Source organism: Triticum urartu, chromosome 3A, assembly GCF_056163025.1.
Source record: "Triticum urartu cultivar PI428250 chromosome 3A, HENAU_Tu73, whole genome shotgun sequence".
Lineage (NCBI taxonomy): Eukaryota > Viridiplantae > Streptophyta > Magnoliopsida > Poales > Poaceae > Triticum > Triticum urartu.
This window is the reverse complement of record NC_141875.1, coordinates 24102867-24124376: the sequence shown is the minus strand read 5'-3', so window position 1 is coordinate 24124376 and position 21510 is coordinate 24102867. Positions and strand designations below refer to the sequence as shown.

At 43.5% G+C, this 21510-nt stretch overlaps 3 protein-coding genes across 3 annotated transcripts; 1 reads left to right on the top strand and 2 right to left on the bottom strand.

The window, feature by feature from the left end:
- Positions 1-4251: 4251 nt before the first annotated feature.
- LOC125547719 (uncharacterized) lies at positions 4252-7542 on the bottom strand. Its single transcript, XM_087546088.1, has 8 exons — positions 7228-7542; positions 6946-7158; positions 6760-6852; positions 6562-6645; positions 4814-5201; positions 4657-4714; positions 4391-4443; positions 4252-4289 (listed from the first exon to the last, which is right to left on the bottom strand). The coding sequence occupies exons 1-8, from the start codon at positions 7540-7542 to the stop codon at positions 4252-4254; spliced, it is 1242 nt and encodes a 413-aa protein (XP_087402214.1).
- A 303-nt stretch (positions 7543-7845) lies between these two features.
- LOC147978039 (uncharacterized) lies at positions 7846-11480 on the bottom strand. Its single transcript, XM_087516502.1, has 4 exons — positions 9214-11480; positions 8816-9121; positions 8645-8732; positions 7846-8535 (listed from the first exon to the last, which is right to left on the bottom strand). The coding sequence occupies exons 1-4, from the start codon at positions 11478-11480 to the stop codon at positions 7846-7848; spliced, it is 3351 nt and encodes a 1116-aa protein (XP_087372628.1).
- A 2575-nt stretch (positions 11481-14055) lies between these two features.
- On the top strand, positions 14056-18330 carry LOC147978038 (uncharacterized). Its single transcript, XM_087514626.1, has 3 exons — positions 14056-15190; positions 17507-17914; positions 18098-18330. Exons 1-3 carry the CDS (start codon positions 14056-14058, stop codon positions 18328-18330), a joined length of 1776 nt encoding a protein of 591 aa, XP_087370752.1.
- Positions 18331-21510: the final 3180 nt, after the last annotated feature.

The window sequence follows — 21510 nt, the reverse complement described above, 5'->3', positions numbered from 1 at the left end:
TTGTTATTCTAAAAACCAAAATAGTTTGTGCTTGCCATGTTTATGAATATTAAATCCCATTCCCCATCTTTAAGGATAACCAAATAATAAATAAATAAATGAGCAATTCAAAACAAAAGGAAGAAAGCATATTTTTTAGGAATAAATATGAAAGGAATTAAGGCTTCCACTCTTATTCAATAAACACAAAAGAATTATTCAGAATTACAATATTGTTCCATACTTAGAGAAAAAAGCAACACAAAGTCAGTTCTTTTTTAAGGGAGAACACAAGGACACATCATTCTATCTAGGAAAGTGGTACAAATTCTACACAGATGAACCACTTTTACCGGCGAATGCTTGTTGCTTGTGGCGGCAGTGGCAGCTGTGCTGCTTGATGACCGCTAGGGCGAGGACATCCAGGGCAGTATATGGATCAACTCTTTCACACAACTCATATAGGACACGCATGTCTTGTTTGTTTCACTCCAACATCTCATAGTCCACTACTAAGTCCATGATCACATGCTTCCAATTAAAGCTAAGGCCTCCTTTGGTTTGTAGGATTTTTGTAGGAATTCTTTAGGATAGGATTTGCAAAGAAAAAATTCCTTTGAAGCCCTTTGGTTTGTAGGAATGGATTCCTATTCCTATGTAGGATATGAATCAATCTTTCACGTTTTGGAGGGAAAAAAATATTAGCCTAGACTCAATGGAAAAAAAAATCCTATTCTATGCACCAAATGGCATCTCTTTCTTTATAAGAAGAATTGACATGCATGTCATCTCACTTCCCATGACTTTCCTATTCCTATAAAATTCCTATCCTATGAACCAAAAAAGGCATAAAGCCTACTGACTTGCTACTATTTTTTACTTGAGGAAGGAATACACTTACTCTTCACATGAAGAATGCATGACAACATCAACATGTGTGACTTGCTGGAAATTTAATAGGTTCCATAAGCTATGTTTTACATTTATTTGAGGAGAAATGCAGTTGACATGCCCACCGATGATTCCTACTCCACTTAGAGGAGAAATGAGCACCCTTTTTTTGCCATGGTTGGTCACAACCTTGTAGGAGATTGGAGCATACCGCAACAAGTACGGATACCTTGGCAGGACAGAAACCTCTGTTCAAGAAAGTTGAAAACTAAGTTGAGAGGTGTATTCATCCGCCGTTCGCGCGTCGGCTTGCCCGTCGATCTACGCCGGCTGTCGCCGCCCTGCTCTGACCGGGACTCCTGCATCACCCCGACTCGGCGGCTTCATGCCATGCGGTGGCCCATCACAGCCGTCCCGCGCGCGCCGGCCCGTCAATCTACACCGTGCCTGTACGACCGCCCTGCCGACCGTCATCGCATCGGTGTTGCAAGCACCGTGCATGTGTAGACGGATAAAGACGAAGCCCGGGGACATATCGTGGATGAAGGCACGCATCGGTGTTGCCAGCACCAGGCATGCATAGACGGGGACCTGCACGCCATGTCGGAGAAGTCGGAGGGGCCAGTAGAGAAGAACTCGATGACGATTGCAGCGTCCATCGGGGCGGGGCCGATGTCACCAACGGTGGTCGGAGTAGACGAAGTGGTCGGGGTAGATGACGGCGATGCTGACGACGGGCTGGTGCTGGACGAAGATGAAGGGGGTGGACGGACGACGGCGGCGGCGGCCGAAGAATAGCTGTGGCGGCAGCGGAGGCTTGGTTAGGAGCGCAGCGGCGGTGCTCGAAGTAGGCGAGGAACTCGACAGCATGACGAAGACCGGCGCGGACGGTGGCATTCCCGCGCCGAGGAAGACGGTGCGGCGCATACCATGGGAGGTCGACACGCAGTGACGGCAGAGTGGACTGCGGGCCGCTGCGCTACGGCCTGAAGGGGCTACCACCTTGCTTGAGCAACCTCGTCGGTTGCCACTCCAGCCACGACTTCCGAGATGCGTCGATCGTTACGACTGTGGGGGGTGTCTGTCGGCTTACCTTTGGATTCTTCTTTAGTCTCACCTTATGCGTCGCTACCGTTGTGATTGTGGGCGGATGTTGAGTATATGATTATTAGGAAGTATAGGATAGGCTAGGATTTGGTCCTGCCTTGTCTTGTACTCCAAGACGGTCATTGTACTCCTATATATATGCCCACGAGGCTCAAGCAATACAATCAATTATTCCATCAAATCCCTCTCTCCCTTCTAACATATATAACAACCGGTTCAGGTTTCTGATGCATCCCATCGTGATATATCCATTAACAATTTAACATCAATGCGTCCCATCTTCTTGATACTGGGAACTATATATGGTCCAATACAGAGGTTTTCCGACCAATTGATCTTTGAATGAAAACTAAAGAAAGGGCACTGCACATTGTTATTTGCCTGACCACCCCCTAGCTTGGAATTCGCCGTGCATTCTTCTTCTATCCAGTGGTCATATGGCGTAGTGTAGTGCACTATGACATCAGGACCTGCTAGTGTAGTGCATGACACAATAATTGTTTCTTTCATCTTGACACGGATAGCATAACAATTCTATGCTGATCACATGCAATTCTCCTGCATGGTTGAAAAAAAAATGCATTTTAGATCAGTATATATCTTCACGATAATTGCTAGTACCATAATGTCCCTAATGTTTTATTTACCGAGGTTCTGTTTTAGTTGATAAAACCTGAATCATCACTACTAGAGATATGAGTTTTAGCCACCAAGGTGATCGGTTGCTAAAAGTACAAAATTGGTCGCTGGTGGTCTACTGGTACCAACACTACTTGGTCGCTTCGCAGTGGCGACCAACATTGAGAACCCTGGTCACTAAATGTCATACCAATAGCTACCAACCAAATCTGGTGACTAATGGCATCTAGCGACCAAGGGAGACTTGGTGACTAATGATATCTAGAGACCATGGACGATTTGGTTGCTAAAAATGTACAGCCACCATGTACATGGTTAGTGGCTAGAGATATCAAGTGACCAGCCAAGGCTTGGTGACTAAAAGAATGTAGAGACCAGCTACATGTTGGAGACTAGACATCTTTTGTAATCAAAAGATTGTAAACCTTGGTAACTATAGGCATGAGAAAGCAACTATATCATAGGTACAATATATTGTCACACGCTGACATTAACAGTATGCAAGAAATCTCAGAATTTTAGACATTTGACAATAAGAAGTTCATAATCAACATTTGTACACTTAAGATCCAAACATTACATGCTAATCTGAATTTTGTTTCGCAAGTAGGAAATACCACTCTAGCATTTGCAAAGTACAGTACCATCTTTAGTACTGATCTGAACATATGATCCAATCAGTAAACCCCAATATGATCCAAACATTACATTTAGCATTTGTACACTGAATTTTCTTTAGATCCAACATAGTCTACTAGATGTGCAAGAAATGCAGAGGCAATAGTTTTCTCTTATCGGTCTTTAGCTCGAGTATTGCTTTCCGCTGCTCCTCCAAGGTCATCTCCTATATAATGGTGGCCAGAGCACATGTTATCTCATTAACAACATCAGACATGAGAAACATCAGAAAGACTGCAAGCATGCCAACAAACTAAGCTGGAGAAACCAAATTGCCAGTCACTTGATCAGCTTTGCCATAGCTCAGAAGCTCAACAACATCGACAGGAAGAAAAACTACACACATACACAGGAAAGTGCGTCACCTACCTACTTTTAATTCTACTATCAGTCTCAGTTATGAAAGCTCATTTGTGGATGATAACAGGCATAGAAATATGTAGCTATTTTCTTCAGGTTACAACGCCACCATTTCTGCAGCCAAAGTTTCATCTAGTGGCACAACCCTAAAAATATCAGCCAAATCGTCAGAGATGGCACCACTGAAGATCATTCGTTAGATATTTTCTGTTATCTACTCGTATTTGTTTCACTTTCCTACTGGACTCAAGTCTTAATCCAGTCAATCTAAAGGTTAACACATACACTGATCACTTGGGTAGAATCTGTTTGTTTCTACCCGCAAAAAGAAAGTATCCATTTTAACGCTAGACATAATGGCGTGGTGTCTCTAAACCACAATACCATCATGTCAGCAGCCAAAGTTTCACCACAAAAATCTACAATCAGCCACGACCGAGAACACAAGAAATCTATAAAGGATCCTCAAAAATCATCAACTTGCCGTTAGCTACTGGTTTTCCACCAAATCTATAATTGCTTTCTGTATGTCAGTAGAAAAATGAAAAGGATGGTAGACAAAGGCAACTAACCAACATAAAATGAAGGTAGCACTGATCATGAATACCTAGACCCTCCATCCGACACCAGAGAGCCTGTGATTCACAAATTTGGACCATCAAGATTAAGATCATGAAGAAATTTGCCAAATCACATAGTATTTTGATTGTTTGAAGCAGAGGCAAACTGACCATACCATTTCCATCAGAAGAAGAAGTTGGAGTAGGTCTATATCCTGGCCTCAAATGACTGTTGAAAATGTATACATGTATTACTAGCTATACATTGGAATTTGTAAGTCCATATATTCATGATGAGTATCTTCATTTTCCGTTACAGAATTATTAGCAAGAACTATCGTGATTAGAAGATCTTGATACCAAGTACACTGTTATATCTAAGCAAGCTGCAGGTGTAGGAGGCATCATCTAAAGTACCAGAGCATGGGAAAAATAACATTACCTTGCAAATGATCTTGGAAAACTTGACATCCTTTGTACAGTGTTAGACATCAGCGAACCTGTGTCAGAAATTGGAATGCTTTAACAAAAGCAATATGCTACATATATTTTCAGTGAATAAAAATGACAAAAATAGTTGAGATTGATGTGTTGCATACCTATTCCGTCAGATGGCATTGGCCGCTCAGTTGTGAAACCTAGCCCTGTTGCAGTAGTGCCGTCCATAGGAGGTGAAATGCCAACCAAGTTAGACACGACACTTTGTAGCCAATCGATCTTCTTCTGTTGAGCTTCAAGTTGAGATTGTTGAGCCTCAATTTGAGTTTGTTGTGTAGCAACAATCTCCTTTGTAGAGGCCAATTCTTCCACTACATGCTGAGTTGAGCTTGATGCGCTTGAGTAAGCCCTTCTATTTGGTTTTGGTCCATGACCCCGACCTCTGATGTAACCATATGCCTTACCAAGCACATGCTCGCAAATCTGTTGCTCTGTTAAAGGTACTTCACCCTCCTCTATGGGTTCCTTTTGCTTCTGCAACATTTCTTCCTGCATTAATAATACAAGAAATGAAAGGCATTTACATTCTTAATTGCAGCAACATAATGATGTATTTAAAAGTACCCAAATTCACTATTAGTATAATGCAACACTAACAACTTTGAACCTATAATACCTAAATCAGAGCACCTTGATCATGTTCCTTCTCTGCCAGGCAATTGAAATCATATATTCCCGGTCCGGCCATCAAGCCCAACAGCCTGTGGAGGAGAATCAGGCACCGGTTTTGGATGGGCAACATGTTTTTAGATGAGTTACCTCTTGGGTTGCACGATAAGTGCCTCTTTTTCTCTCTGGTGATTTACAATCCATCCCAGTATTATCATAATACCAGTAGATTCTATTGTTGTAATATGCTGTCACCTATCTGGCATCCTGATCTCTTTCTTTCTGACACAAAATATTGCAGTCCAGGGGATGTGAAAGATGTTATATCTATTTATTTTTTACGGGAAGATGTTATATCTGTTGGCGCAGCTTCGATCTTGACGATGCAGCACGCCCGGGAACAACGAGGACGAAGCGACCGAAATACGTCCGGAAGCTAATTTGTTTAGAAGCAAAACACACGATGGCCTACAGCTAAAACTAGCTCGAAATTTGCGACATGCACACACGCCAGATTGATCTTTTTCCCCCTCCGCCACGGCTTCCCTGTAGCTTTTCTCCTTTATATAGCTGATTACAAAGACTCCACGACTCATACGCACTGGTACTTCTAGGACCAAATGGCCTAAAACTCAAACACGTATATGAATGAAACTCTAAACTGACATACATATGTTTGGAGTATCTAACAATATATATCTACTCAAGGATTAAACAGGCAAGTATTTCTACCCTACTATTGCTCATTTAATTGTTTTCATGTTCGTAGAATTAGGAAACAGTTCCATTAATTTTTTCAGTATGCTGTTTGCAGAAAATTATGCAAAGAAAGGCATAGCTCAGCTGACAGAAATATTTACACCTGGAACTTCTTTATGGTTTGAGTTGAATGACCTTTTTGAATTTCTTTATGGTTTGAGTTTTAGAAAATGTGACCAGCATAAGTTAAACAGAAATACTAAGTATTTTACTTTGCTGAGTCAGGGAGATTTCATGCACATCTCCCTAATAATAGTGCATCATCTACTACAGGTCATGAGAAAACAGGGCACTTCAAAGTTTGTACCTATGTCATGCACATGGTGAAACAGTTTCAAGCACGGTTAAAGCTCTAGCTATTATTTTTCTCTGTTTTAGTGGTCATTTCTCCCATTTCTTGCTCTCTAGTTCTCATTTGTATCTAAGTATTCTCATTGCTTAATCTCTCTCAACAGGAATTAATTTGTTACATGGTACTTACATGTTTATTCCTGGCATCTTCTGATGCCCATCCCTTCTTATCACTAGAGTAACACTCCTTGTATAGTCTGATATCGCCACAATTCTGATAATACAAGATTCAAAGTCAAAAGACATGAATATAAGATAGCTACAAGTTTCGATATTCTGCTTTCACCACAATTGTGACACAAGATAAAGATAAGTAATAGTGACTTACTAATTCATGTTGAACCGCTACAAATGACTTTGTTCCCTTCTTGTGAACATAAGGTAGGTTTGAGCGGTTAGCCTTCCCAATTGTGGACCGTTTCTGCATATGGTAGTATTTTGTAAACAAATAACGAATGGTTGAGTGATAAAGATAGATGCAAAACTGTTGACATCCATTCAAAGACTACCATACCTTAAATTCTTCTGTTTCAAAATGATCACAGAGCCAAATCCAGTCTCCAACTCTATTATCAATAAGGGGAGGATATGGATTGCTTCTAGCATCATCACCAGATTTTACATAATGTTCATAACACTTGTGACGGAAACTTTTGTAGCTTGAAGAGAATAGCAGATCCACACAGCCTTTGATATGATCTTGGGTGAAATCAAGATTGAACTTAAGCTACGAAGAAAGAACTCAAAGTTAAAACTACACATATTCTAAGTTCGAAAGTTTGATAATCTTACATACCTTTAGAAGTTCATACAACGGCTCCTTATCATCCTCAGTAAGACTATGCCACCCGGCACGTTGGATAGGTGCATGGTACCGTGTAAGAAGTCCAATCTCTCTGGAAAGTAGTTCATTATTTTCTCCAATAGGTCTTCTCTCTTCGGAGATGGTCAAGTTTAGTGGATGACCTGCCCTTTTGATCAAACGCTCCAAGCCCTTTCCCTTATTTATCCCACGCACCTTCCTGGATTTTGATGCTGAGGTACTCCCAGAATGTTGACCTTGAGATTGTGGGGCATTCCTTGGTGGGCGAACTGTTCGTCCAGGTCCCATCTGCCATAGAATTAAAAGAATGGAACAATACCCAGATTGTTTATATTAGAAAGATAGGGAAATCAGATTTGCTACGTCAACAGAAACAAACCACGAGTTACATAGTAATTAGATATGTTGTGGCAACAGAAATAAATCATAAGTATCAATAGTAATCCGAAATAACCTGAAACAGGATACATATAGTCTGATATACACTGAAACATGACACCATTATTCTAATATAACCTGAAACGGGACACATGTAGTCTAACATAACCTGAAATAGGAGACATGTAACCCAATACAACACATATTATTCTACTACTCTGGTTCCTCTTCAAAATTATCCTGAGAGACATGGCTCTCCTTCAAAGATGCCAAATCTTTTGGATCAGTAACAATTTCTGGTGCAACATCATGTCGACATGAGACATTGCCTTCAAAAGTTTCATCGATGGAAACATTGGTAGCTTCCTCCTCTTGAAATGCAATATCTTCGCTAGCATCATCTTCATTGACTTGATTCCAAACCTCTGGATCGAAAAGATGGCGATGCGGAGCCTTCTGCACAACTAGCCAATCTCCCTTCAATTTTGTATCACGTACATAGAAGACTTGGCTCACTTGACTAGCCAGTACAAAGGAGTCATCTTGGTACCACTTGCTTCCTATATTAACACTAACAAAGTCGTCATCGATCCTCACAGGCTTGTTACTCTCTAAATCATACCATTCACACTCAAATAAAGCAACATGTCGATCATTGGGGTAATCCAGGACATATATATTTTTAAGAATACCATAATATGTGATATTTTGCCCCTTATGTTGGCCCTCTGTGCACACACCACTATTCTGACTTTTACGACCATCTTCACGCTCCTTTGTCAAGAATCTAACACCACCAACAATGCATCCTGAGAATTTGTGTACTCTCTTATGCGGTCCAATTGCCAATGCATACAAACAGTCAGACACTAGGGATGCTCCTTGGTTGCGCAGATTGATCACCTAAATTCCACAAGTAATGCAAGTTAACTCATGGAAGCCATTGCCTGGATTGGTGTAGCATGATTGGCGAAGCCATTGCAAGTTAACTCAAGTAATAGCATGGACTTACTCTTTGGCGCAACCATGAACCAAACTGTTCACGTTGCCTATTTTCAATATTATCCGCACCTTCAGCCAGTAGGGCATCCTCATGCTCACTAGAAAGAAATGTCGAGGGATGAGTTTCTAACTAGTTGAGGATGTATAATTATAACTTAAAGTTTATAACATGTATACTTACTATAGGTATTCTTGTAGTTCCTCACAATTATTTAGCACATACCAAGACAGAGAATCATACTGATCTTGTGTTAACATAAGGTCATCCCTATGGCCAAAAGCACGGAAACTAGTTGAGAATACTGAGAAACGATCAAGTGGTTGTCTCTCCCCATCAAAATTCCGCTCTTGTCTATTGAACCTTGTCTCAATTCCATGTAGATACATGGAGCAGAATGTTGAGCACTCCTTCATAACATAAGCTTCAGCAATTGAACCCTCTGGGTGTGCCCTATTGCTCACCATGCCTTTCAAAGTACCAAGGAACCTGCAGCCCAAATTTTCTTATTACAACACATTTCTACACACTAATAGAACTGTAGAAGGGTGGAAGGACTAATGTGATGAAGAACACGCTACCTTTCAATGAAGAACATCCATCTGTATTGTACAGGACCTCCAAGCCTTGCTTGCTGTGGTAGATGCACTGCTAAGTGCACGCTAATATCAAAGAATGTAGGTGGGAGAATCATTTCTAGTTTGCACAATACAATTACTATTTGTTGTTCCAACTTATCCAAGATATCCAGCTTCAATGTCTTGGAGCATAATTGGCGGAAAAAACTACCAAGCTGCAGAAGTGCATCACAGATATCTTTGTGCAGAAATCCTCGCATTCCAATTGGGAGTATTCTCTGAAGAAGAATATGGTAGTCGTGTGTCTTCAGCCCAGTTATTTTCCCATCTTTACTTATACCTTTTGATATATTTGCAGCAAATCCATCTGGGAAGCAAATAGATTCTAGGAATTGCAGAAACTCAAGTTTCTCATCTCTGGTTAATGTGTACCATGCATGATGCTTTTCTATGCTACTTCCCGTATCATTCAAGTGTAGATCTGCTCTGATATTCATGTCTTTTAAGTCCTTGTGGGCCTTAAGTGTGTCCTTGGACTTGCCATCTATGTTTAATAAAGTCCCAAATAAGCTCTCACAAATGTTCTTTTCAATGTGCATGACATCAAGATTGTGTGGCAATTTCAGATCCTTCCAATATGGTAGCTCAAACAAGATGCTCATCTTTGTGAAATTTTTCCCTGGCATGTCCTTTGAAGATGCCTTCCTTTTCTTATTTCCAGGATGTTTTCCGTATTTGAAGCCCTGGAGATGATCTAACTTCTGCAGCAATTCAAAAATGCCTTTCCCAGATAGTTGTTTTGGTGGCAATGCTTTCTCATTCTTACCATTGAAGGCCTTACTTTTGCGCCACCTATGGCGAATAGGCAAGTACCTCCTATGACCTAAGAAACCAATTTTGCTTCGAAGTGGTTGCGAATAGGTTCCATCTAGGCAAACAGGGCATGCCTTGTAGCCCATTGTAGAATACCCAAATACTGAAGCTAGTGCTGGAAGGTCGTGAATAGTCCATAGCAATACTGCACGCATATTGAAAGTACCTCCTTCAACAGCGTCGAAAGTAACAACTCCTGGATTAAATAATTGCTTTAGTTCTTCTACCAGTGGCCTCAAATACACATCAATGTCCCTTCCTGGTGACTTCTTCCCAGGGATCAATAATGTCATGAGCAGGAAGGGCTCTTTCATGCTTCTCCATGGAGGCAAGTTATACACAACTACAATGACAGGCCACACACTATATGAGCTACTCATAATTCCAAATGGATTGAAACCATCGGTGCCAACCCCGAGCCGCAAATGGCGAGGGTCTTCATCCAACCAGGGATATTTCTTATCCATATGTTTCCAAGCATCACCATCCGGAGGACCCCTCAACACATTTGGTTCGACAACTCTCTTATCCCTATGATAACGCAAATCTGAAGCTATTTCCTTGTTCATGAACAGCCGTTGTAATCTAGGGATTAAGGGAAAGTAGCGCAACACTTTCTGAGGTACTCGCTTCCCCTTGCCCTTTTGTGTCTTCCACCTCGATTCCTTGCAAACTGGGCACTCGTCCTTGTCCTCATGCTCCTTCCAGAATAGAACACAATCATTTTTGCAAGCATCAATACTTTCATAACCTAGCCCTAGATCTCTCAGCATCTTCTTTGCTTCGTAGTACGTGGCTGGAAGCGAGTTACCGGCTAGCAAAGCCTCCTTCTGAAGCTTGAGTAACATGTCAAAAGATTTGTTGCTCCAATGGTTAAGATCTTTGAGGTGTACCAACTTTAAAACAAAGGATAGCACCGAGTGACCTTTGCAGCCCGGGTACAGCTCATGTTGTGCACTTCTGAGCAAGCCGTCAAATCTGGTTGATGACTCATTGGGCTCCGGAATGCTACCTCCAGCAGGATTATGGTTATCTTGCTCGTCAACCCCAACCGTGGCTCTATGGATATCTCCTAGCAGATCTTGGACCATATCAAATCCATCAAAATCATCAACATCTTCCTCATCTTCAAGTGACTCATCAACTTGGTCTTCATCATTGCTAACTTGTTCTCCATGGAATACCCATTTTGTGTACGAAGTTTGTATACCATACAATAACAAATGGGTTCGAACTTGACTAACACTCTGTTGACTTATATTCATACAAGTTTCACAAGGGCAACGCATCTTATCATTGCCGTTGTTATGTTGACAAGCAAAATCAATGAATGCATTCACCCCTGAAACGTAATCGCTTGAAAACCTATCAGGCAACCTCATCCAACTCTTATCCATACTCTATCTTTTCCTGCACAAGCACTCTACAAGTGAACCAAAATAGTACTAGAAATGTAAAATATAACAACATAACCACATTACCTACAATATACAAGGAACTGTATAATGTTGTACTAGAATATAATATCACAGCAGCAACAGTCCAAGGAACTGTATAATGTTGTACTAGAATTGTATACAAGGACAGTCTTCAAACATTCTACTACAACATTATACAAAGACAGCCTTCATAGAACAGTATATCCTTGGAAAACATTATACTATAAGTCCTAATGCTATAAACATTATATTCAAATCACAAAACCGAACTCTACATCATAGGCCAAGCCAGTTTTCAAATTACAAAGTAAATGCTACATGTATATTTTACTTCCACATTTCCACAAACACTTGAAGTGCATGATTTAGCCATCAAGTACTCCAAGCAAATTAATGGAGAGACACTGGGAAGGAGGCAAGGACAAAGGGGAGATCATTCTTACGGGTTGAAGCCTGTGAGAGCGAGATCTCGCGAGCTTGGGCGTCTCCTTCAGAGCTGGTTGGGGAAGAAGGAACCCTAGGCGCCTGTTGCAGCAGCCTAGGTACGTTGACCACGCGGCGGGCGCCTGTCTGCTATCACGGCCGCTCCTGCGTCCCCTCCCCCACGCAGCCGCGCTGCCACCACCGCCGGAAGGGACACGGCCGCCGCTGCCGCAAGGAACGCGCCCTCCGCCTTCCGCCGCCCCCTCCGCCGGAAGGAACGGGCCCTCCGCCTTCTGCCGCCCCCTCCGCAAGGACCCGCCGTGGCCGTCGGCCGCCGCCAGGGACGATTTGATTTGGGGATTTGGGGCGAGTCGCCTTGCCGTCGGCCGCCGCCAGGAAAGAGCTCTGCCTCGCCTCTGTTTTCTTCGAGCGTGGGGATGGATGGATGCCCTGGAGCGGAGCCGATTGGCTTTTTTTCAATTTCCTCCCTGGTTGCTATAAGTACTCACATGATTGAATAGTATCCATTCGTGACAGCTGACTATAGTAACCGAGTTTGTACTAAACTGGTTGCAATTAGTATATCTATAGGCACCAAAATGCTTGGTAACAATAGGTGTGGTCGCTAATACTACATTTTCTTGTAGTGCATCACTTGCATATGCACATTGTTGCTTCAAGATAACCTTTTGATTAGAGTGGAACTCCGTTACGAAGAATGAAAGGAAGCTTTTTGTGCTAGACGCGAATAGCTAGCTAATCCTCAACCATTCCGATAACACGATTTGTGGTTCAAGATATTTACTGTTAGCTAATCTAGGTCACGTCTCACCCACAGATGCATCCATTATTTCGCACTGAATAGGTACAAATAAAGAGCCCGAAAGGATTAAGTTACTGCTTTTTCCATGTTTCAAAAATTAAAACCAAAAATCATTTCCATGCTTTTTCCATGTTCTAAGGGAGAACAGAAGCCAATAAATAGCCTTCCCAGCTACATATTCCTGCCGTTCTTGGCGGAATGTTGCTTGTGGTGGTAGCGATGGCTTTCATCCTTGCCAAAGGTGAAGCTGGACGTGGGGAAGCTGGAGGAGTTTGTCAACGAGCTGCCAGATTGATATACCGGTGCTGCACTTTTATAGCACGCTAGGGGGCCGGACATTCGTCGCCTGCATGTATGACACTATGTAGGATTTACGATCCTAGCGCCGTGTGCACTAGGATTCCGATCCAGAGGGCTCTCTATCAGCTGGTCCAATAGGAATTACACTTCATCATTTTCCTGACCAATTCCTGGCTACAGAGTACTCGATCGCACTGCTCACATAGGAACACACATGGCCTTTTTTGTTTCACTCCAACATCTTATAGAAATTGCAGGTAGCTAAGTAAATCCACCAAGTGCAACACTACATAAGCTTCCATGTACTTGTTGCCTTAGTACTATTTGTTAATTGTGGAAGGAAGCCACTTTTTTATGGACTACATATATACGAGCCACATGCCTAGATCATGAGATTGTCATGTATGTAGTCATGAGTGTAGTGCTCCACCCTGCATGCAGTTCTTTCTGCTATACTCCATCCGTTCACAAATATAAGTCTTTTTAAGTTAAGAGGGTGATGTTTTATTGCCATATTTTAAAGTACCATGGAAACCATATTTAAAAGTATCGAAAAAATCTGAAAAAATACGGGATGTTAAGAGGGTGATGTTTTATTGCCACGCAAAATTTTAAGTTGAAACACATTACGAGATGTGAGCTTTAAAAAAGATAAATTCAGCCCTGAACAGTGACATTACTGTTTGGCACTATTATGTTGAAATATATCTCATGTGGCCCTGTCCTAGGCGCACATATATGGTTAGTTGGAGTTCTGGTTAGACTAGAGATAAATTAGTATCTACTTAAACTACTTCATCTCTATCTCCTAATCCCTTGTACTCCAAGACATGTATGCGATCATGGGATATGCCCCATCTCTATCAATAAATACCACGCGGCCCTCTCACGAGAGGGTAGAATGCTTCCCATCGTTTTCTACATGGTATTCAGAGCGACCTCTTCCCCTTCGTTCTGAGACAAACCGATCTACACCAAAACAAATCCATGGCGTCCTCCTCCTCCATCTCTACCCTCTCCAGCCTCGGTCCTCAGGTTCCGGAGAAGTTAACCAGGGAGAACTATCTCCTCTGGAGGGCTCAGATCCTTCCCCACTTCCTTGGCGCTGGCCTATATGGCTACCTCGACGGCTCCATCCCTGCACCGGAGAAGCTGATCACTGCCAACGACAAGGATGGCAAGGAGCAGGACATCCCCAACCTGGCATATGAAGCATGGGTTCGGCAGGACCAGCAGGTTCTCGGGCACATCCTCAGCAACCTGACGAGAGATGTGCTCGTCTCTGTCGTCTCCATCAAGACGGCGCACGCGATGTGGACTTCCCTGGGTAATATGTTTGCCTCACAATCTCGTTCCCGCATCAATAACATCCGCATAGCTTTAGCCAATGCTCAGAAGGGAACGCAATATGCTTCGGTCTACTTTGGCCGGATGCGATCACTGGCGGACGAACTCGCCGCTGCTGGGAGGCCACTGGAAGAGGACGAACTCCTCTCCTTCATCATTGCGGGGCTAGACCTTGACTACAACTTTGTAGTCTCGGCTCTGGACGCCCGCACCGAGCCGGTCACCGTCGACTTCCTCTACTCGGCGGTCTGCAACTTCGACCAGCGCGTCGAGCTCTTCACAGGTGGGGTTGGAGGCACCGGTGGCTTCAAGTCTTCTGCCAACCTTGCTGCTCGTCGTGGTGGCCCTCCTCCTCCGCCACAGAAGCAAAACGGCGGCGGGTACAAGAAGCGGAACAACGGCGGTGGCGGCTACAAGAAACGGCAAGGCAACGGGCGCCCTTTCTACTCCAACAACAAGGGTTCCCGTCCCGGCCAAGGAGGCCCAGGAGGTCCCGGAGGTCCAGGCGGCCCTGCACCTGGCAACAACGCCAGGAACAACGACCCAATCCAATGCCAGATTTGTGGTAAGTTCGGGCACAGTGCCAAGGACTGTTGGTACCGTTTTGATGATGATGCACTAGAAGAAAAGGTTGCAGCTGCTGCTCAATACGGCATCGATACAAATTGGTACGTCGATAGTGGGGCAACCGATCATCTCACCGGCGACCTGGAGAAGCTCACGGTGCGGGAGAAGTTCCGTGGACAGGAACAAATCCATGGTGCGAATGGTTCGGGTATGAGGATAGATCACATTGGTTATTCAGAATTCAAAACCCCTAGTCGTTCTATTCATCTACGCAAGATCCTTTACTCTCCTCATGCAAACAAAAATCTTCTTTCCGTACATCGTATTGCCTTAGACAATCATGTATTCCTTGAGTTTCACCCCTTTTTCTTTTTGATAAAGGATCAGGCAACGAGGAGGGTGCTCTACAAAGGTAGATGCATTGGTGGTCTCTATCCGTTGATTCCTCGCTTTAGGTCGTCAAATAAACAAGTTCTTGGTGTCACAAAGCTATCTTCGGCAAGGTGGCACGATCGATTAGGTCATCCGTCCTTTACTATTGTTCAACGAGTGCTTAGGAAAAATAAACTCCCTTTTGTTGGTGAGTATAGCTTAGAAACAATGTGTGATTCTTGTCAGAGAGCAAAAAGTCATCAATTGCCTTACCCCGTGTCAACAAGTGTTTTATCTCAACCATTAGAGATCATTTTCTCTGATGTATGGGGGCAAGCACCCATCTCTGTTGGTAGACACAAATACTATGTAAGCTTTATTGATGATTATAATAAGTTTACTTGGATCTGTCTTATCAAAAATAAATCCGATGTGTTTCAAGTTTTTCAAAATTTTCAAGCACTCGTTGAACGTAAGTTTGACCGAAAGATTATTTCAGTCCAATCGGACTGGGGTGGTGAGTATGAGAAACTCAACTCATTCTTCCAAAAATTGGGAATTTCCCATCACGTCTCTTGCCCGCACGCACACCAACAAAATGGCTCCGCCGAACGCAAACACCGGCACATCGTTGAGGTTGGCCTCTCACTTCTCGCAAATGCGTCTATGCCACTCAAGTTTTGGGATGAAGCATTCCTCACAGCCACCTATCTCATTAATCTTCTACCTAGCCGTGTCATCAACTACCAAACTCCTACGGAAAAACTATTGCACGTCAAACCTAACTATGCCTCCTTACGAGTGTTTGGCTGCGCATGTTGGCCTAATCTTCGACCATACAATGCCCGCAAACTTTCCTTTCGCTCCAAGCAATGCGTGTTCATTGGTTACAGTCCCCAACACAAGGGTGTCAAGTGTCTTGATGTGTCCATAGGCCGGGTATATATTTCTCGTGATGTTGTGTTCGATGAGACCGTTTTTCCCTTCAAACATCTACACCCTAATGCCGGCGCTCTATTGCGAAAGGAAATCCTTCTTCTCCCTAGTCATCTTTCTGGCTTAGATCAAGGGGGTGATGAAAACAATTCTGATAATCATGTGACTAACCCTCATAACCTTTTTTAGTCTCATGATGATGGTGCAGATGACACAGGAATTTATTCGGAAGAAAATGGTGTTGAAATTGTCCAAAACAGACCCTTATTTCATGTGGCAGAAGATGCCAGCCGCGCAGAACACGAGGTCGATTCTCCTGCGTCGGCAGCCTCGGGATCCACAGGCGGCAGATCCCATGCAGATACGCTGCAACGGCGGCAGACCGAGGTGGGCTCGCCCTCGGGATCCGACACGCCCTGCAGGGTGGGTGTGGCCCAAGCCACGCCAGCCACCTGCGGCTCGGGCCGTGGGATGGTCCAGCAGGCACCCAACCAGCCGCCTGGTGCTGGCCCGCAGGCGGCCACGCACCGGCTGTCTCCCGCAAGGGACGTGGGGCCCGCGACAGATACTGCCGCGTCTTCGCCTTCGCCTGCCTCGTCAAACTGCGCAGGCGCGTCTACCCAGTCGCTGCATGGAGATCCTGTGGCGGGATCTTCTGTGGACGGGACGCCTACACTATCAGCTGTGCCACCTCGTTCCACACGTGTGGGCACACGGTTACAAACAGGAAAATTGCAGCCTATGAATTACAAAAGAATTTTGAAGTTTAGATTAGCTTGTTCTACAGGAGAACCACAGTCTGTTGAAGAGGCATTGGGGGATGCTAAGTGGCACAAGGCCATGGAGGAGGAATACATGGCTTTGAAGAAAAACAAGACTTGGCATCTCGTTCCACGTGGTCAAGGTAAAAATTTGATAGATTGCAAATGGGTTTATAAAATAAAAAGAAGGCAGATGGATCTATTGATCGCTATAAGGCTAGGTTAGTAGCAAAGGGTTTTAAACAGAGGTATGGTATTGACTATGAGAATACTTTTAGCCCAGTTGTTAAAGCTGCTACTATTAGATTGGTTTTGTCTGTTGGAGTATCTAGGAGATGGAGCCTAAGGCAATTGGACGTACAGAATGCGTTTTTGCACGGCATTCTGGAAGAGGAGGTTTACATGAAACAACCACCTGGGTTTGAAAACAAGGATGCACCTTTCCATGTGTGCAGATAAGGCTATGTATGGCCTGAAGCAGGCCCCAAGAGCCTGGTATTCTCGTCTGAGCATGAAATTGCAAAGGATTGGTTTTGTTCCTTGCAAGTCTGACACTTCATTGTTTATTTTCAATAAATCCAATATAACAATGTACATGCTCATATATGTTGATGATATCATTGTTACTAGCTCATCTGATGAAGCAGTGACAACACTCCTAAAGGACCTTGGCTCAGAATTTGCTTTGAAGGACCTAGGAGACCTGAATTTCTTCTTGGGCATTGAAGTCATGAAAAACAAAGATGGTATAGTCTTATCTCAAGAAAAGTATGCAACTGATCTTTTGAAAAGAGTTGAGATGCAGAACTGCAAGCCTTCACCAACTCCATTATCTAGCTCAGAAAAGTTATCCCTGTATGAAGGTGAGCCTCTAAGTTTGGAAGATAGCACTCAGTACAGAAGCATGATTGGTGCACTCCAATACCTCACCCTTACTAGACCAGATTTATGCTTTGCTGTGAACAAAGTCTGTTAGTTTCTACATGCACCTACCACCTTGCATTGGACTGCTGCTAAATGTATCCTGAGATATGTAAAATATACAGTTAATGTTGGACTAACATTCAGCAGGTCTCAGTCCACTCTTGTCAGTGCATTCACTGACGGTGACTGGGCTGGAAGTATAGATGACAGGAGGTCCACAGGTGGCTTTGCCATATTCTTTGGTCCCAACCTGATATCATGGTGTGCTAAGAAACAAGCAATTGTCTCTAGGTCTAGTACAGAGGCTGAATATAAGGCTCTGGCAAATGCTACTGCAGAAATTATCTGGCTTTAGTCAATGCTGAAGGAACTTGGGGTAATACAGGTGCAAGCTCCTTGTTTATGGTGTGATAATCTTGGTGCTACTTATCTCTCTGCCAATCCAGTTTTTCATGCCAGAACAAAGCATATTGAGATAGACTTCCACTTTGTAAGAGAACGAGTTGCTAACAAACAGTTGGATGTCCGTTTTATTCATTCTGGAGATCAGATTGCAGATGGCTTCACCAAGGCATTGCCCACACAAAGCTTTGAGAAATTCAGGCGTAATCTCAACTTGGTCAAGTTGTGATTAAGGGGGTGTGTTGAAATATATCTCATGTGGCCCTGCCCTAGGCACACATATATGGTTAGCTGGAGTTCTGGTTAGACTAGAGATAGATTAGTATCTACTTAAACTACTTCATCTCTATCTCCTAATCCCTTGTACTCCAAGACATGTATGCGATCATGAGATATGCCCCATCTCTATCAATAAATACCACGCGGCCCTCTCATGAGAGGGTAGAACGCTTCCCATCGTTTTCTACATATTCAACGCTGATAGTAGCAAGGAATACTCGTCTTGGGTGTGTGCGTGCAGTGCCCCACCGATAGTAGCAAGGAATACTCTTGCTCCATGGGTTTCAAACTTGCACTAGGCAAAATCTTGCCGTGGTTGATCACAGCCTTGATGGACAAGGAAACCGTTCAAGAAAGCTGAACAATGAACTCAAATTGTATTCAAATCTTCTCTTGGGTTCAGAAAACATGATAAAACTTCACCCCCTCGTTGTTTCCGTATAAATGTACATCCAACATTTGTTGTTTTATTATCTGAACATTTGGGAAACATGGTTCCAAATGAATCCTATCATCTCTTCCAAACTGGGAATCGGGGTGTGCCCTGCACAGTTTATGTTTTTGTTAAGCTTTGTGGGGCTGTCTTTGAGGGCACCCTTACTTTAAAGGCCAGGTTGGCATTGCAAGAAGCCTAGAAATGCCAAGGTAGAGATGCAGCCGGATCAATGGTGATGGCATTTTCCTTCACCGGTAAGTACCTCTAAAGATATGCCTGGCCTGGCCATGTGTACCTGCAAAATATAGACATGTTATCTATCGCACTTTCAATGTCTGTTAGAGTTTTATTTTAAGGTGCCCGTGTCAACATTTTCGAAATATCAAAAAATCTTGGCATTGAAAACATTATATGGTCCAGTAATTGGAAACTGGTTCAAATTATTGGTGCGTCCATTGTGATGTACCGGAACTTAGCTTTTTTCCTTAAGTTGACTCGATCTAGAGGAGCACTGCACATCATCCTTTGCCTAAGGCCGGGGGTCCTCCTCCATTTCCAAAAAAAAAATCATCCTTTGCCTAACCACAACCCCTAGCTTCAATATGTTGTCTGATTCGTTCATCAATTTTCTTCTATCCAATGTTCATAATGTGTTAGCTAGTGCCCGCATATTTGCAACATGAGCATTTTTCGTCTATCCAATGCCCATATTGTGTTGCCGTGCCAGCATATTTGCAATATGAACGTACATGGTGAAGGAAATATGCCCTAGAGGCAATAATAAAGTTGTTATTTATGTTTCCTTATATCATGATAAATGTTTATTATTCATGCTAGAATTGTATTAACCGGAAACTTAGTACATGTGTGAATACATAGACAAACAGAGTGTCACTAGTTTGCCTCTACTTGACTAGCTCGTTGAATCAATGATGGTTATGTTTCCTAACCATAGACATGAATTGTCATTTGATTAATGGGATCACATCATTAGAGAATGATGTGATTGACTTGACACATCCGCTAGTTTAGCACGATGGTCGTTTAGTTTGTTGCTGTTGCTTTCTCCATAACTATACATGTTCCTATGACTATGAGATCATGCAACTCCCGAATACCGGAGGAACACTTTGTGTGCTACCAAACGTCACAACGTAACTGGGTGATTAACTAATTATAAAGGTGCTCTACAGGTGTCTCCGATGGTGTTTGTTGAGTTGGCATGAATCAAGATTAGGATTTGTCACTCCGATTGTCGGAGAGGTATCTCTGGGCCCTCTCGGTAATGCACATCACTATGAGCCTTGAAAGCAATGTGACTAATGAGTTAGTTGCGGGATGTAGCATTACGAAACAAGTAAAGAGACTTGCCGGTAACGAGATTGAACTAGATATTGAGATACCGACGATCGAATCTTGGGCAAATAACATACCGATGACAAAGGGAACAACATATGTTGTTATGCGGTTCGACCGATAAAGATCTTCGTAGAATATGTAGGAGCCAATATGGGCATCTAGGTTCCGCTATTGGTTATTGGCCAGAGGGGTGTCTCGGTCATGTCTACATAGTTCTCGAACCCGTAGGGTCAGCACGCTTAACGTTCGTTGATGATATAGTACTATATGAATTATGTATGTTGGTGACCGAATGTTGTTCGGAGTCCCGGATGAGATCACGAACATGACGAGGAACTCCGGAATGGTCTGGAGATAAAGATTGATATATGCAATAATAGTGTTTGGTCTCCGGAAGGGTTCCGGAATTCACCGGAAGGGGTTCCGGATGCTTCCCGAAATGTTTGGGTATGAGAACACTTTATTTGGACCAAAGGGGAAAGCCCACAAGGTTTTTGGAAAGAGCAAAAGGAAGTTTTGCGGAGTCCAGGGGCCAGATGCCAGGGTCCCTGGCGTATGGGTCCAGACGCCGGGATCCCTGGCGTCTGGTCCTGGAGTCCGAGAAGGACTCTTGCCTTTCGGGTGAAACCGACTTTGTGTAGGCTTTTACTCCAAGTTTCGACCCCAAGGCTCAACATATAAATAGAGGGGTAGGGCTAGCACCCAAGACACATCAAGAAACACCAAGCCGTGTGCCGGCAACCCCGTCCCCTCTAGTTTATCCTCCGTCATAAGTTTTGTAGTGCTTAGGCGAAGCCCTGCGGAGATTGTTGTTCACCAACACCGTCACCACGCCATCCTGCTGCTGGAACTCATCTACTACTCCGCCCGTCTTGCTGGATCCGATCCCCAACAGTGGCATCCGATCCAGGTCAATGCGTAGATGTTATATGTACGAGTAGAACACAAAGGAGTTGTGGGCGTGGGTATATACATATTGCTTGCCGTCACTAGTTGATTCTTGATTCAACGGTATTGTTGGATGAAGCGACTCAGACCGACATTACGCGTACGCTTACA